Source organism: Sorex araneus, chromosome 2 (genome assembly GCF_027595985.1).
Source record: "Sorex araneus isolate mSorAra2 chromosome 2, mSorAra2.pri, whole genome shotgun sequence".
NCBI classification, from domain to species: domain Eukaryota; kingdom Metazoa; phylum Chordata; class Mammalia; order Eulipotyphla; family Soricidae; genus Sorex; species Sorex araneus.
In genome coordinates this window covers 130305280-130321638 of record NC_073303.1, presented here as the reverse complement: position 1 = coordinate 130321638, position 16359 = coordinate 130305280, and the positions used below count along the sequence as shown (strand labels likewise).

At 60.6% G+C, this 16359-nt stretch overlaps 1 protein-coding gene across 10 annotated transcripts in view; it reads right to left on the bottom strand.

Annotated features, from left to right (window-relative positions):
* The window catches only part of ADGRB1 (adhesion G protein-coupled receptor B1), a 45157-nt gene that overhangs the window by 16417 nt on the left and 12381 nt on the right, over positions 1–16359 (bottom strand). For 7 of the 10 annotated variants that reach the window (XM_055124264.1, XM_055124263.1, XM_055124262.1 and 4 more), the window contains 15 exons: positions 15614–15772; positions 15297–15407; positions 15037–15201; positions 14516–14679; positions 14162–14336; positions 13904–14068; positions 13723–13824; positions 13020–13126; positions 12635–12829; positions 11766–11834; positions 11090–11198; positions 10115–10258; positions 9915–9990; positions 9722–9824; positions 8225–8268 (listed from right to left, as the gene is read on the bottom strand). In XM_055124264.1, coding sequence (XP_054980239.1) covers positions 8225–8268; positions 9722–9824; positions 9915–9990; positions 10115–10258; positions 11090–11198; positions 11766–11834; positions 12635–12829; positions 13020–13126; positions 13723–13824; positions 13904–14068; positions 14162–14336; positions 14516–14679; positions 15037–15201; positions 15297–15407; positions 15614–15772 — 1888 coding nt within the window. Of the gene's footprint in view, positions 1–8224; positions 8269–9721; positions 9825–9914; positions 9991–10114; positions 10259–11089; positions 11199–11765; positions 11835–12634; positions 12830–13019; positions 13127–13722; positions 13825–13903; positions 14069–14161; positions 14337–14514; positions 14680–15036; positions 15202–15296; positions 15408–15613; positions 15773–16359 lie in introns of all 10 variants that reach the window. The other 3 variants (XM_055124266.1, XM_055124269.1, XM_055124265.1) reach the window with 2 other exon arrangements.

Sequence of the window (16359 nt, the reverse complement as noted above, 5' to 3'; positions counted from 1 at the left end):
GGGAGCAGGGAGCCGGCAGTGGGCCGCTGCAGCCGGGGCTTCCCAGGCCCCCCAACTCTCAGCATGGCAACTTGTCGGGGCCTCAGGAGCCCCCCTCTCTCTACCATGCCCCTCTGAGCACTAGGCCAACTCGCCCTGTCTCCTCCAGAGGAAGCCCGCTCAGATAGGCCCTGATCTCAGAGCGCAGCATCAACTCCCTGGCACCTGTGGCCCCACTGCCCCCTCAGCCACACAGCCACACGCAGCAGGCAGAGCAACACCCCTGCCGCCCCTGGGAGCCCCCAGCCTCACCTCCTTCACCAGAGAAGAACCCCGGGCCAGGTCCCCACCTGACCCCAGCTGGGCCCTGTGGCCCGGGAGGACCCTGCAGGCCTGGCTTTGCTCCTCCCCCCACTCCCCACCTGGACAGGCGCCCGAGGCAGTTGCGGGCTCTTCTGGGCTGCTCATGTTCCCAAGGAGTGTCTCGGGGCCAGGCTGGCACTGACCACCCGAGAAATCACAGCCTCCAGGCGCCAGACTGGCCCTGCTGAGCCCACTGTCCCTCTGTCCCTGCTATTCCCTCTGTCCTCACTGTTTCCACTGACCCCGCTGTCCCTGCAGTGTCTTCTGCTCCCAGCCTCTGGTCAGCAGGGATGCCCAGAGAGTCCAACACCCCAGCCCTACGTGGAAGCAAAGGGACTGGGGAGGGTCGTTGGCTGCCCCCTGATTATTCCTGAGCCCTTTGCCCTTTTGCTTCTACCTCCTACTCCCTGCCTCTGCCACTGGACCAGCTGAAGGCCAGCAGCCATGCCCCTGGCCCCTGAGTGCCAAGTCCGTATAGCTGGCCAATGGATGCCCTGTGGGGCCACAGCTCTAGCTCAGCCCAGACCACCAGGCACAGTCAGCCCGCTGCTGTCCCTCTCCTGAGCTGGCCCCACCGACTTGCTGGCCAGTCCAGCCTGCCATATGACTGCATGGCCTGCAGGGCGGCTCACATGTGCCCCTTGAGGGGCTGTAGTCACTGGCACCACCACAAACTGCCCCCCAGTGCTCACAGAACATCACCACCATCACACCACATCACCCCCACGCCTGCAGCTGTTGTCACGCCACCCCAGCTGTCCCAGCCATTGCGGTGATCCAGGGGGACACAATCCCATCACCGCCAACATCAGAACACCCAAGCATTGTCACATAGCCGCATCTCAGCACTCCCCACCACCCTGCGGCCACACCCTCAACAGCAGTAGCCTCACTCTGATACCCCTGTCACTGCTGGGCAGAGGCTCTCAGTGACACGCTCACCCGCCACCTCCGGGTAGGGGCACCCAGTGGTACGCCCACACCGCCACCGTTCATGCCTGAGCAGGGGCTCCCAGTGACACACACCGCCGTTTCGAAAGGTGCTGCTTGTGCCACAAGCAAAGCCACAACAGCCTCCAGCACAGTCCTCACGGCCCCTCTTGCCAGGACCACTGACATCACCTCCACTATCAGTGCCATCAGCATGACTACTAGCTCCTCCTCAGAACAAGCCCGTGACTGTACCTTCTCCAAGCCCCCAGCAGGCACTGACGGCACAGGAGAGGCAGGTGGTGGCAGAGCTACCCCAAGGGAGGCCTCGTGGGCCAGGTCTGCAGCAGACTTCGCTTCTGCTGGGCCCCTGAAGTGGCCTCCGGACACTTGTCTGCAGGCTCCTCTGCGGCCAGGCCGAGCAAGGTGAGCCTGGGGCCTTCCTCTGCCCCCCACATCCCAGGCCTGCTCCCTGCACCCCCATCTCTGCAGGGGTGAAGACCCCTGCATAGTCTGGAGTTGGGGTTCTGAAATAAACTGGAGAAAAGAACCTCTTCCAGGCCCCTGGATGGCATCCAGTGTGCACAGGGGGTCACTCAACCTGCCAGCTGACTCCAGCCTCCAGGCGAGAGCACCCAGGGCTGGCCTTCCTCTGGGAAGCCACCCCTGAGGAATAGTAGGGGGGTGAGTGGGTGGCGGGTGGGTGAATGGAACATATGGATGTTGAGGGGGGTGTATGGGTGGGTAGATGGATTAGTGGATGGGCAGATAAATGAGTGGGTGGATAGATGGTGTGTGGATGGGTAGGTGGGAGGATGGGATAGATGGATGAGTGGGTGGCTGAATTGCTGGATGAATAGATAGATGGGTCGGTGGCTGGTTTGCTGGCTGGGTGAATAGAAAGTGTGGATTTGTGAGTGAATAGATGGGTGAGTAGGTGGGTGGATGGACAGAGGACAGATGAATGAATGAATGGATAGGCAGACTGATGGCCAGATGGATAGATGGGTGAGCAGGTGGATGGATGGGTGGATGGGCGTGTGGATAGGAGGGTGGAGGATGGATGGGTGGGTGGACACATACGCAACAGAAGGTTGGAGGTTGGACAGAGGAATGCATGGACCGGTGCATGGACATACTGAAGGATAGCACTTCTGTGGGCAGCAGTGGAAAGTGGGTGCCCTTGCCTGGTGTCTGGGACTCAGCAGGGAGCTGCCACTGTGGGGAACTGGTCCCCTGGGGGTTCAGGGTCCCTGATGAGGACAGAATCTTACAGGGGGTCAGCGTCCCTGCTGAGGTTGGTGTTCCTACTAAGGGAAGTGGTCCCTGTGGAGCTGGAGCCCCTGCAGGAGGTGAGGTCCCTGTGGGGGGTTGGGGTCTCTGCTAGGGGACAGAGGCCCTGCTGAGGGTTGGGTCCCTGCTAGGAAACAGGGTCCCTTCTGGGAAAGCAGGCCCATTGAGCAGGAAGTGAGCAGGAAGGCTAGATGCAGTGTGCAAGAGGCAGACAGGACAGGATGTGGGTTTGTGACAGGGGGCACAAGCACAGCTGCTGGGCATGGGGAGGGGGTGGTGAGGCCACCAAGTAGAAGGGGTCCAGGCCAAGCAGACCTCGGGGCCCAAATGGGCCATGGGCTGGAAACATTCCCGCAGCAGTGTCCACTGGTCTGCACTGGGGGTGCTGGTCAAGCCTGAGCCTGACATGCCAGCAGCTGTGGCCTCAGGACCCACAGGCCTCTCTAGCTCTGGGACAGCCAGAAGAAAGACAGCTGCACAGCCAGCCTTGGCCACTATGCTGTACCCTGCCCAGGCAAGAGGGAGGGACAGTCAGGGCCAGAGCCAGCAGCAACCAGGAGAACCCCACCCCCAACCTCAAGTACCTCCGCTGCAGGTGGGCGGAGCAACAGCACCTTCTCCCCTGTGTCCACTGTCCAGTGACCTTTTCCAGACCACCAGAGAGGCCCTCAGCGCTTCCCTGTCCCCCCAGCCTTCCCTAGGCCTCATCTGCCCTAGAAAGATTCAGTGTGTGGGAGAAGCCAGGCTGGGAAGGCCGCTGACAGCCACCGGGGCCCCTGCCAAGTTTCCCTTCCGCCGGGCCCCTCACCCCCCTGGGCCTGCCCCCTCACTGCCCTCACCAGGGAAACCAAGGGGCGGAAAGGCTCTTCTCTTAAAAGGTGCCCTTGCACTGGGCAGAGACTCGGATGGGTCTCCCGGGACAGCAGTGGGACGGCTATTCTGTGTGGTACAGAGGAGACCCCAGGTGGTCAGCAGGCACCTGAGTCTCCATCACCATATCTTCTAGCAGCTGGTGCAGGGCGCTGGGTGGCACTGCCAAGGGTGTGTGCTATGGGTCAGCCTCCCGAGGGACACCCACTCCCTACACCATGCCCCCCCACCCCCAGCCCGAGTCAGGAGCCTGAAACTGAGAGCCCAGACTCAGGGGCTGCACTTCATCCCCACAGACAGGAGCTCCCTGGAGAACTTCTCAGAAACAACGAGTTGATGTATGGCAAATGACCCTTCCTGGAGTCCCCAAGGTAAGGGGCACATCTGGCAAAGGACACGCCAGAAATGCTGAAAACACAGGATGAATGCCAGGGAGGGCAAGTGGCCAGGATCCAGCTTGTGTTAAGATCCTGCTTTCAAGTGAGGGCACAGCACATCTCCGAGGGCCGTGCCAGCCCACCAGCACTCCATGTAATACTGCCTTGTTCTGTTTTTGAAAAGGATGCCTGGAAACTTTTTCAACTTCCTGTAAATGGAGACCAGGGAGCTGTCCTTTCAGAACCACAAATCTTAACTCCCATAATGTGCTCCTGGCTTTGTCACTGTCATTGTTACCAATAATTCATCCACTTTCACCAATCATCCATCCTGTCGGTCATCCCATCCACCCATCCACCCACCCACCCATTTACCCACTCACCCACCCATCCACCCACCTACCCATCTATCCTTTCATCCACCCATACAATCACCCACCCACCCATCCATTCATCCACCCATCCATTCATCCACCCATCCATCCACCTACATACCTATTCGTCCATCCACCCATCAATCCATCCATTCACTCACCAATCCATCCATCCGTCCATCCACCCATCCATTCATCCACATACCAATTCATCCACCCATCAATCCATCCATTCACTCATCCATCCATCCATCCATCCATCCATCCATCCATCCATCTATCCATCCACCCACTCATCCATCCATCTGCCCACCCAGCCATCCTTCTATCCATCAGTCTGCCCACCCACGCATCCATCCACCCACCCATCAATCTATCCACCCACCCACCTACTCCATCCATCCACCCATCCATCCACTCATTCACCGACCAGCCAACTATCCATTCATCCATCCACCAAGCCAAGCCATCTGTATGTATGCATGCATGCATTCATCTTTCACGTATCCATCAATTATTCCTCTACTCATCCACCCTCCATCCATGCAAGTGTCCATCCACTGACCCACCATTCATTCATATATCCATTCATTCATATATCCATATACCATCCACATATATTTATACATCATTCACCCTCATATATACATCCACTCACCTACCCATTCACACATGCACACATTCATCCAACTCATCAATCTATAGCCAACACCCATTCATTCATCCATTCACTGATCCATGTATGCGCACATTCATCCTTCTCTCCAAATATAATGTAACTATCTATAATCCACCTACCCAGCCATCTACCCACCACCCACCCATCCATTCATCCACACTGCTATCCATCATGTATCTATCATCTGTCTATCACTCCTCAAGTAATAATTCATCTATCCACCATCCATCCATCAGTCCATCCTCCCATCCATCCACCTCTTACCTCACTCTGTCAATATTCAATGAGCTTAGGGGGATTCAGAGGGAGACACTATGCAGAAATGGAATACTGTCTCCAAATATGTATGCCAAAATCCTACCTCCAGGCGCTGTAAGCATGGCCTGACTTGGGCTCTTTGTAGGTATGACTGTAAATTTGGAGATGCTGTCATACAGGTTTAGGATAGGCCTAGATTCACTGACTGGTGTGTTCATAAGGAGAAGAGAAGACACAGACACAGGCAGGGAAGAAGGCCCTGTGAGGCTGGGAGGAAGCTGGGCTGACAGTGCTCGAAGCCATGAATGCTGAGGCTGGCCAAAGCACAGGCCAGACAGTGTGAGGAGGGATCTTCTCGTGGGACTCCACTGGGGTAGATCCTACTGAGTCCCTGATTCAGACTTCGAAGCTTCAGGAGTGCGAGAGGGCAGGTTTTTGTGCTTTAAGATACCGTTATGGTATCAGGATCAGAAAACTGACTAACCTGATAAATCCGTCCAGCCATTCTCACATCCTTTCCCCCTGCTTGGCCGCTCATTTATTCATCTACCATCTCTGTCCATCTACTCACCCCTCCACAAACCACCCACTCATCCATCTATTCATCCGCAGCAACTGACCATCTCCTGAGCCTGACTGTCCACCCATGACCCGTCTGTGATCCAACAATTCACATGTATGCCATTGGAAGAGCAAATCATCTTCCCCATGCCCAGCCATTCAACCAGCCCCCTGGACCATTCAGACTCCAGCCAGCCATGAACAAGCACAGCTAATCTTGCATCCCGTTACTGACCCTCAGTTCCGAGGCACAGGCAAAATGTCACAGTCCAGAGGGCTTGCTGCTGCCCCTCCGCAGACCCCCAAGCTGAGACCCATGTAATTAAGGAGCTACACGTCTACTCTCAGGTACCAGTGTTCTCTCACACCTCCATCTGCCTACCTATCCCTGAACCACCATCTTCATTCATCTACTCACCAACCCATCCAGCCACTCTCCATCAACTCATTCACCCAACATCCACCCACCCAACATCCACCCACCCATCCAACATTCACCCGCTCAATATCCATATACCCACCCAATATTCACCCACCCACCCATCTACTCACTCACATGCCCATCCAACATTCACCTGCTCACCCACCCATCTGCCCATCTACCCACCTATCCATCTACCCACTCACCCAACATTCACTCACTCACCCACTCGCCTAACACCCATCCAACCTACCTGCTCATTCACCTGCCCACCACCCATCAATTCATCTACCACAGCCCATCCATCCATTGTCCTAAACATATGAGAACTCTTAAGATCTCTTTGCTAGCCTTTTCCTCCTCCATCAGAAGACCCCTACCCCCCATCACTGGCCGCCTAGCATGGCACCATGGGAGGGGCTCTGTGGCATGCCACGATCAAGGGCATGTAAGCTGAGTCCACGGATCTGATAACAACCCAGGCTTCTGAAGCACAGGGGCTTGGGGCATGAACAGCACCTCAAGTGTGCACGTGATGGGGCTGGAGCAATAGCACAGCGGGTAGGGTGTTTGCCTTGCATGCGGCCGATCCAGGTTCAATTCCCAGCATCCCATATGGTCCCCTGAGCACCGCCGGGGGTGGTTCCTGAGTGCAGAGCCAGGAGTAACCCCTGTGCATCACCAGGTGTGACCCAAAAAGAAAAAAAAAGTGTGCATGTAAAATTTGTGTGTGGCTCCAGGGTGGGGGGGTCAGGGGTGGGAGGAGGGAGGGGGGCTCTGACTGTCATAGGTGCCCGGGGAGGGAGTCCTGCAAGCACATGACACATGCCATTACATACAAATGTGACCTATGCTCCCAGATGAAACACAGGGGCAGGGTTCAGAGTGCGGCTAAGGTGGGGTCAGGCTCTGTGTGTGACCAAGATCAGGTAAGGATAAGGATGAGAGATTGATAAGGTCAGGGTTAAGTGTGGGAGGGGGTGAGGGGTGACAGGGCAAGGGTGTGGTGAAGTCAGGGTGTGACAGGATCAGGGTGTGACGGGGTCAAGGTGTGATGGGTGAGAATGTGACAAGATCAGGGTGAGTGTGATAATGTCAATGCGTAATAGGGTCAGGGTATGACAGGGTCAGGGTGTGATGGGGTCAATTGTCACAGGGTCAGGTTATGACTGGGTCATACTGTGATAGGTCCAGGTCAGTGTGTGATGAAGTGAGTGACCAGGGTGGCCAGGGTTGGGTCAGTGTGTGACAGTGTATGTGGTGGGTGTAGTGGAAGGACAGCTGTGTGTGTCCCCCAGGCAGCAGAGACTGCTGAAACATGTGGACACAGGCCCAGCCACCACCCTGTGCCCTCAGGTGTCTGAGAAACCGGCAGGTGGTCGAGGGGCCCTGTCAGGGAGGTGGGGTATATGGGCTGCCCAGTCCGCCCCGCCCAACCATATGGAGTCATGCCCAGGCTCAGCCCCATGTAGCCCAGCTCGCCCCCTCCAGTAGCTGCAGGCCTAGTGCTGAAAGGGACAGGCTGTCTCCTCAGGCGAATCCTCTTTCCCTCACCTGAGAAAAGTAGCTGACAGCAACTGAGGCCGGAGAACTGGTCCCTCTCCCCGAGTCCAGCTCCAGCCCTGACCAGGCCGGGAAAGCTCGGGGCCGCACAGCCCTGCCAGGCCTTACCAGGCTGTTCCTGCTGCCCAAACGTGTCTCCACAGGCCTCCCTCAGAGCCACGTGCCCCTGCTCCACTCCAGCTTCTTCCCTCACAGACCCTCCCTCCCTCCGTTACCATCCCAGCTTTTGTTCCCGGCTTTTCGCTGAAACCTCTTTTCTCCCCTTCTTCTGACAAATATACCCTTCAGGGTCAGCCACTCCGAGTCCCCATCCTCTCAGCAAGCCTATTGGCCACAGCACGGCCTAGAGCAGGGGTCCCCGCCTTCCCACCACATCGATTGGTCACAGAACTCCAGCAGTCCCACCCTCCCAGCACATTTATTGGTCAGGCCTGCCCAGGAGGAAGCTGTGGAGCTGTGCTGGCGCTGGGGGATGGCTTGGGTCACCAGCACACACCACCCGAAGTCCCCCACCCGCCCCGCCTCACAGCCCAGGCCCGGGGTGCAGGGAACTCACACGTCCGCCTCGTCCCAAAGGATGCACGTCTGGTTGGTGGTGCCCTGCGGGAAGGGAGGCGTCAGCGACACGGCAGCCCCTCAAGACCCCGACTGGCATCGCCTGGCCCACCCCGAGTGTGCTGGGCTCTGCCTGTCCGTGTGTGCGTGCATTCGAAACAAGGTGGTAGGAGACTACTACTGGTAGGGCTCAGGCTGGAGTCAAGACTCTGAGTGTTTGAGTGTGTGTGAGTGAAAGTATGTGTGTCAGTGTGAGAGCTGTGTATTGTGTGTGAGTGTGAGTGTAAATGTGAGAATTGGAGTTGTGTGTAGGGTGTATGTGTGAGTGTGAGAGAGGATGTTTGTGTGTCAGAGTGAGAGTTGTATGTAGAGTGTGAGTGTAAGAGTGTGAGAGTTGCATGTAGAGTGTGTGTGAGTGTGTGTGAGAGTATGTGAATGTGTGAGCGTAGAGTGTTAGAGATTTGCATGTGGAGTATATGAGTGTGAGTGTGTCAGAGACTGAGTGTTGAGAGTATGTGACAGTGTGTGTGAGAAATGTGTCGGACCAGGTGTGAATGTGTGGAAAGTGTGTGAGTGTGAGGGAGCGTGTGTGAGAGCATTTGTACGTATGAGACTGAGTGTGAGTGTATGAGTTTGGAAGTGTTTGTGTGAGAGAGCATTTGTGAGTGTGAGTGTGTGTGAGAGAGTGTGTTAGAGTGTGTGTGAGATGGTGAGTATATGTGATATTAGTATGTGCGTGAGTGTTGAAACAGTGTATGAGAGTGCATGAGTGTGAGAGAATGAAAGTGAGTGTGACAGTGTGTGAGAGTGAGTTGTGTGTGTGCATGAGAGTGTTGTGAGGGGGTGTGTGAGTATGGAAGCATGTGACAGTGAGTGTGAATGTGAGTGAGAGTGTGTAAGTTGTGTGACTGTGAGTTTGAGAGTGTGAATATGTGTGTGAGAACGTATGAGAGGAGAGAGCATGTGTGTGAGAGAATGCATAAGTGAGAGACTGAAAGCGTGTCTGTGTTGGCTGTGTGTATGTGCGCTGTGTGTAATGGCTCTGTGGTTTGTGTGGTTGTAGGGCTATGTGTGCATAGTGAGTATGTGTATATGTAGTATGTGGTGTGCGCATCTGTATGTAGTGTGTGCTGGTTGTGTGTGATTTTGGTGAGTATGTGTGTATGCTGACCATGTATGTATGGTATGTGTGAGTGTGGTGTGTGTGTGCATGTGCGTGTGCACTCGCCATATGGGTGCAGTGACGTGCAGAGTTGCTGGCCATCTGGGGCCAGTGCTCTAAGCATAAGTGACCATCACCGGCCCTTGTGCCCACTTGATGAGAGAGGGTGCGGGGCAGAGAGGTTGGCTAGGTGGCTCCAGGCCACATGGTGGGAGAAAGCAGGGCTGTTTCTTCTCCCCACCCGGGGTTCCCTGAGGCTCCCGCGAAGGCGCTGCCAGCAGTGTTCCTAGGCTGGCAGGCCCGGCGTGGGGGACCTCGCCTGTCCGGCACACTCACATTGTACATGTGGGCGAACTCGATCTCCAGCGGGGTGAGCAGGGAGCGTGGCGGGGGCTTCACAGTCACCGAGATGACCTTAGAGTTCAGCACCGTTGTGTTCCTGGTGGGGGGCAGTGGGGTCAGAGGTCTCCTTTCCCAGCACCTCCTCGCCCCATTCCCAACACCTGGCCTGGCCACAGGGGGTCCCCACCTCTGCAGTGCCAGGAAGCTGCCCAGGTTCCTGTAGAGCACAGTGCCAACCACAAACACAGATGAGGTGTCGGCTTCTGCAAGACAGCACAGAGCAGCCCGCCTGCTCAGGAGTGTGCCCAGGAGCAGGCTGGGCCCTTGCCTGCCTGCCCCGGTGCCCCCCAGGGCCCCCTGCAGAGCCCCTCTCCAGCACAGCCTCACCTGGCAGCCCCGTGGAGAAGACGCTCTTGGACACGGTGACTCTGTCCTCTGGCACCTTGGCCCAGTCGCCTGTGGCTCGCCAACCCTTCATGGGGAAGCTGATGTCCGTGGCCCCGCTGGCCGGGAGCTTGTGGATGCTGAGAACTGGACAGAGGGACAGTCAGAGTCACACACAGGGGCTTGTCCCTGCCTCCCACCATTCCCCACCCACTGGTGGGCCCATGGCTGTGGACGTGAAGACATGCAGGCAGGGGTGCAGCACTGAGGGGACCAGAAATGAAGCAGGGGAGTGGCCAAGAGGAGCTCAGGGGAGGGCACCCCAAGGACCGAGTGATGGAGGAGATAGCTGGTGGGAATCGTGGACTACCTAACCATTCCTGAAGACCCCTGGCCCCACCTAGGCACTGAACCCCCTGACTCCCAGGGCAGGTGAGTGTCCTGGGGAGGGGTGCAGTGTACTGGCCAACAAGCTGGGGGCCAGGAGCGAGGGCAGGGCGTGGGGACGGGAGGCCAGCTGGTTGGCAGTGGGGGACAGGAGGCAGGTGCAGGAGGACAAGGCCCTGGTAGGTGTCCAGGGGTGCAAGGGCATGTGTGACTGAGGAGGTGCCTGCAGGGGCAGGTGGGGTAGGCCCAGAGCCTGATGCAGGCAGGGAGCTGGCCAGGCGGAGGGAAGGATGCAAGGGCCGCGGGGGAGAAGGGAGGCCTGAGCGAGCGATGAGACAGGGGTCAAGTGTCTCCACGGGGAGGTGCTGTGTGGCCCACCCCAAGTCCCCACTGTGATGACAGATGCTGGCCAAAGAGCATTCTGGGAGATGTGGCCCTGGGGGTGGGGGAGGTTTCATCCGTGCAAGGACAGCAGTGTCGTTCCCTCACTGCCTCCTGATGACTGGCACGAGTGGCCACGCGGCATCTCCCATCGGCTGGGTGGGCTCGCCGGGGAGGGGCAGGCAGGGCTGCAGTGCAGTGGGGCCTTACCCAGGTTGTCTGTCACCTGGTACGCATCCCGCAGGTCCTTCATTCGGAAGCCAATGACATCCACGAAATCCTCCACCAGCCGGAACAGTTCCTTGGCGTTGGGGCCCATCTGGGGGCAAGTGGGGACTCAGAGGGGGGCAGAGCCCAGAAAGCGCCTCCCCAGAACAGAAGCGAAGGGTTCGGCCTGTTGGGACTCCTCATTCAGCCCCGTCTCAGCCCTTCCAGGGTCCTGCTGGCTGCCCCTGCCCTCAGCTCAGGCCTTACCCGCAGCAGGGCTGGCCCCGGGGTCTGCACAGGAGGGCAAGGGCCAGAGTCCAGGGCTGAGGGTCCCATGGGCAGGGCTGGCCAGAACACCAACATGCCCTGCGGATCATGGGGGCCTCACATGCCATTCTTGTGGCAACTAGCTGCACCCCTCGTGGAGACTCCAGGGGTCCTGCCCTCTGAGGGGGACCCCAATCTGAGGGACAGCCGTGAGGAAGGGCAGAGGTGAGGCTAATCTGGATCCACCCTGCACTCCGCAGACTCCCACCCCCCCATCCATACCGGCAGACCCCACACCAGCCAGGCCCCCTTGTCCATACCAGCAGACCCAACACCGTCCACACCAGCTGGGTCCCTTGTCCATACCAGCACCCCCTGTACTAGCAACCCCCACCCTCTCCGCCATACCTACCAGCTGCGCCTCCTCCCACTTGTCCCGGTTCTCCTCTGCCAACAGGTTGCTGATGATCTGCACAAAGTTCTGAAAGGCGAAAAGGTCAGAGAGGAGGAACGGTGTCAGAGAGAGAGGGGCACCCGGGGTCAGAGAGAGAGGGGCACCCAGGTCAGAGACAGAGGGAGACCCGGGGTCAGAGAGAGAGGGGCACCCAGGTCAGAGACAGAGGGGGGCCCGGGGTCAGAGAGAGGGAGGCACCCGGGGTCAGAGAGAGAGGGGCACCCGGGGTCAGAGAGAGAGGGGCACCCAGGTCAGAGACAGAGGGGGACCCAGGTCAGAGACAGAGGGGGACCCAGGGTCAGAGAGAGGGGGGCACCCGGGGTCAGAGAGAGAGGGGTACCCAGGTCAGAGACAGAGGGGGACCTGGGGTCAGAGAGAGGGAGGCACCTGGGGTCAGAGAGAGAGGGGCACCCGGGGTCAGAGAGAGAGGGGCACCCAGGTCAGAGAGAGAGGGGCACCCAGGTCAGAGAGAGAGGGGGACCTGGGGTCAGAGAGAGGGAGGCACCCGGGGTCAGAGAGAGAGGGGCACCCGGGGTCAGAGAGAGAGGGGCACCCAGGTCAGAGACAGAGGGGGCACCCAGGTCAGAGACAGAGGGGGCACCCAGGTCAGAGACAGAGGGGCACCCAGGTCAGAGACAGAGGCACCTGAGTTCAGAGAGAGAGGGGCACCCAGGTCAGAGACAGAGGGGGACCCGGGGTCAGAGAGAGGGGGGCACCCAGGTCTAAGAGAAATAGGGGTGCCTGGGGTCAGAGAGGAACAGGGGTGCCCGGGTCAGCGTATGACGGGTCGCTGGTGATGGCACAGGAGTGGCACGTGGGCTGGTCACCTGCACGTCCCCAGGCGTGGGGCTGTAGTAGGCTCTGCGGAAGATCTCGGTCATGTTTCGCAGCACATCGATGGTGGACAGCAGGTCCCCGCTGTAGCTGGTGCCGTCCTGGGAGATCTCCACCAGCGTCTGGATGACCTCGGATACGCCCTCTCCCGGCAGGCCCCGCTGAGCCTTGGCCAGATGCTCCCGAGTCTAGGAGGCAGAGGAGACTAAGAGCCCAGGAGATGCCAGGGGCTCAGGGCAGGGGTGCAGGTGAGAGGACACAGGGAAGAGGGGTTCGGGGTAGGAGAGTGCAGGGGAGGGCCCAGACAGGGGTTGCAGGGGAGGGCTCCGGACAGTAAGGACACGGGCAGAGGCAGGGCAGGGGCACACGGCCACTCGCCATCATCTGAATGTTGCGGTAGTCGATGGACACGCAGCGGATGTAGGTGGGCTGCTCCCAGTAGGCCACGCCCTCCTCGTCCAGCTCACAGCGCCGCAGGATGAGGCCTGGGGCAAGAGCATACGGTTCGCCCTGGACAGCCCTGTCACCACCTGTGCCGGCCCAGCTCCCGCCCAGTGCTGCAGACATGGCCCAGCTCCCACGGGTGCCAGGATGCCTGAAGCCCAGAAGCCCAGCCTTGTCACACTGCCTCCTTGTCCTGTGCCCACTCTTGGGGCTGGCAGCACCACGGGACCCTCATCTCACACAGGGGAACCCTCTGTCAACCCCAGAGCCTGGGACAGGGAAAAACCACTTCGCTTCACATCCACCAGCATGGGCGGCCCATCACATGACGTAACCCCCTCTTCGCTTCTCTGGTTTGCCACCTGTACCCCTGATCTATACCCAAACTGGGGATGGACCCGTGGCATGCCTCCTGCCATGTTTCCCCACCGCCCTGAGTTGGGGGGGGTGCTGCAGCGGGCACAAAGAGTGTGGGTCACACAGCAAGTGGCAGCATGCCAACTTTAGCACCCCAACTTAGAGGGGGGCATGCCAGGCTGTCCCCTGCATGGGGAACCTGCACTAAGGCCCTTGGCAGGTCTCAGTTGCTCCAGAAGGACCCACAGCCCTTCGAGGGCACCGACCAGCTGGGACTCACCAGTGGCATTGCGGGGGCACCGGACAGCAGCCACCTCCCCAGCCGGGGTCTCCTTCCAGACCACCGTGCCAAATGGGTCCTCTGCGCAGATCTCATGGGGCTCTGCCGAGAGACGAAGGACGGTGAGGGGGGCAGGACAGCCCACAGCAAGGTGAAGGCCGTCTGCCCAGGGGACGCTCACCTGGACACCGCTGGGCACTGCACTGCCGGTACTCATCCTGGGGGCCCTGGCAGGCTGCGCCCCCGAAGAAGGGCCCCGCGCAGGCGCGTTCCCTGCGTTGGGTGCCGCCCCCGCACGAGACGCTGCAGCTGCCCCACGATGCCCAGGCCTGCCACTTCCCGTCCACTGCGGGGCACCGGGAGAGGAGAGAGCGCACGTGGGGCTGAGGGGCGCGAGGCCAGGTTCCCGACCCCCTCCCCGCCCCTGCCCCGTCCTGACCTGGGCACTGCTGCAGGAAGCAGTCTCGGCTCTCCACCCAGTGGCCCTGGCACTCGGCTCCGCCATACGAAGGCCCGTTGCACTCGCGCGTGCGCTGCTGCCGGCCCTGGGAGCAGCTGGCCGAGCAGGCGCTCCAGCTGGACCACTCGTTCCAGTTTCCGTCCACTGCCCGGCCCGGGGGAGGAAGGCCAGGGAGCCTCGTGAACACCGCCGTCTGCCGTCTGCGCCGGTTTCTCCCCGCAACCCGGACACCACCTCCGCCCAAGGGCGCGCGAGGGAGGCCCGGGGTCAGGGCCCCGGACCCACCCCACAGCGCCCTAGCGGACCTCCTCCGAGCCCTCCCTCTCACCTACCAGGGCAGAGGGCAATGTTGCAGAACTTGGTCTGTTTCTCCGGACCCTCGCAGGGGTTGCCTCCGAACTGAGGGGGCCTGCAGGTGCGCGTGCGGTCCCGGAAGCCGCGGCCACAAGTGCTGGAGCACAGGCTCCAGGGCGACCACTCATCCCAGGCGCCGTGCACTGCGGGGACAGAGGCGCTGCGGTGCTCCGTGCCCCTGCCCAGGCCGCACCCAGTCCCGCCCAGCCCCCAACCCCGGGCGGCGGGGCAGAGGCAGCCAGGCCAGGAACTCAGACCCCCCCCCAGACCCCGCCCCCAACACCATACCCTGCCCCTCTGGCGCCCTGTCCCCGTCTATCCCCACCCCACCCATCCAGGCTCTCTGATGCCCCGCCCCCGCCTATCTCCGCCCTTCTGGTGCCCCGCCCCGCCTATCCCTGATGCCACGCCCACGAACCCTCACCTCAGTTTTATCTCGCCCCCTGCAGCTGCGCCCTTCTTAGCCCCGCCCCTGCTGCCCCGCCCCGCCCTTGGCGCACCTGGACACACCGCCGAGTTGTTGCAGAGGCGCTGCTCGCGCAGGGGCCCGCTGCACTGCGTGCTGTAGGAGGACGACACGCAGAAGCGCGTGCGCGTCTGCCAGCCCTCGCCGCAGGTGCTGGAGCACACGCTCCACGGGGACCACTCCTCGGCCGCGGGGTCACCTGCGGGCGCGCCACGTCACGGCCGGGCCCCGAGGAGCGGCCCTTCCCCAAGAGGGGCCCTCCTCGGCCCCTCCCCGCTTGCCCCTGCTGCTCACCCGTCTGCGGCGCCGGGAACCCGAACTGCTGTAGCTCGTCGCCCAGCTCGTCCCGCCGCCGGGCGTCCGTGGACCGCAGGGACTGGCTCCGCGAGTTGGCGCGGCCTGCGGCTGCGGGATGAGCCAGGGTCAGCCGCCCTGCCGCGCCCTGTGCCCCCTCAGGCAGCACCCCTGCTGCCCCAGACTGGCCCCAGCCTCCTTAGGACCTGGTTTACCATCGTGGCGGCAGCTAAAACATGCATGCGGTCGTTAGAGCCTTATTACGGAAACATCCTGCAGCCCCGCGCGCCCCCACGTCCCCGGGGCCCGGGACTCACGGCCGCAGGCCTTGCGGTTGCAGAGGCGCCCCTCCTCCAGCACCCCCTCGCAGCCCCCTTCCGGGCCAGGTGCGGGCAGGCAGGTGCGTGTGCGCGTCTGGAGTCCTCCCCCGCAGTCCCGCGTGCACTCGCCCCACAGTGACCACAGCTTCCAGCCGCCTGCGGGTACAGAGCCGGGTCAGGGCGGGGGTCACGCTGCGCGGGGAGTCAGCTGCGGGGATTGGAGCCGCCAAGTCAGCACCCCAAGGGTCAGTGCCTCCAGGTCAGCGCCCCAGGGTTGGTGCTTTGCGGGGGGGGGGGGAGTAGGGGGGGAGGAGGGAAGGTGTAAGCTGCAGGCTTTAGCACCTTAAGGGTCAGTGCCAGCAAGTCAGTGCCCTGAGGGTCCGTGCCGTGTGGGAGTCAGCGTGGCCCCCTGATGGGCAGCCCCAGAGAGCAGGCTGGGAGGCAGCTGGCTGCTCTGCCCCCTGCCTGTGCTCGGAGGGACCCCCAGCCCCTTCCTCGTGGCTTCATTCAGGGGTCTCAGCTGCCTCATGGCTCATCCTGTCTCATATGCAGACACTTGGGTCCTCTGGCCCGTCCCCCAGTGCTGAGGGAGTCGCCTGCTGGCCTTGACTCAGACCCTACATCCTGCGGGTCACCCCCCCCCCAGCCTCCTGCCCTTCTCCCACAGTACCCCGAGTCTGACCCTGATGGGACATGGAGCAGGGCGGCCCCTCCAACAGTGCCAGCCGCCTGAGAGGAGGCAG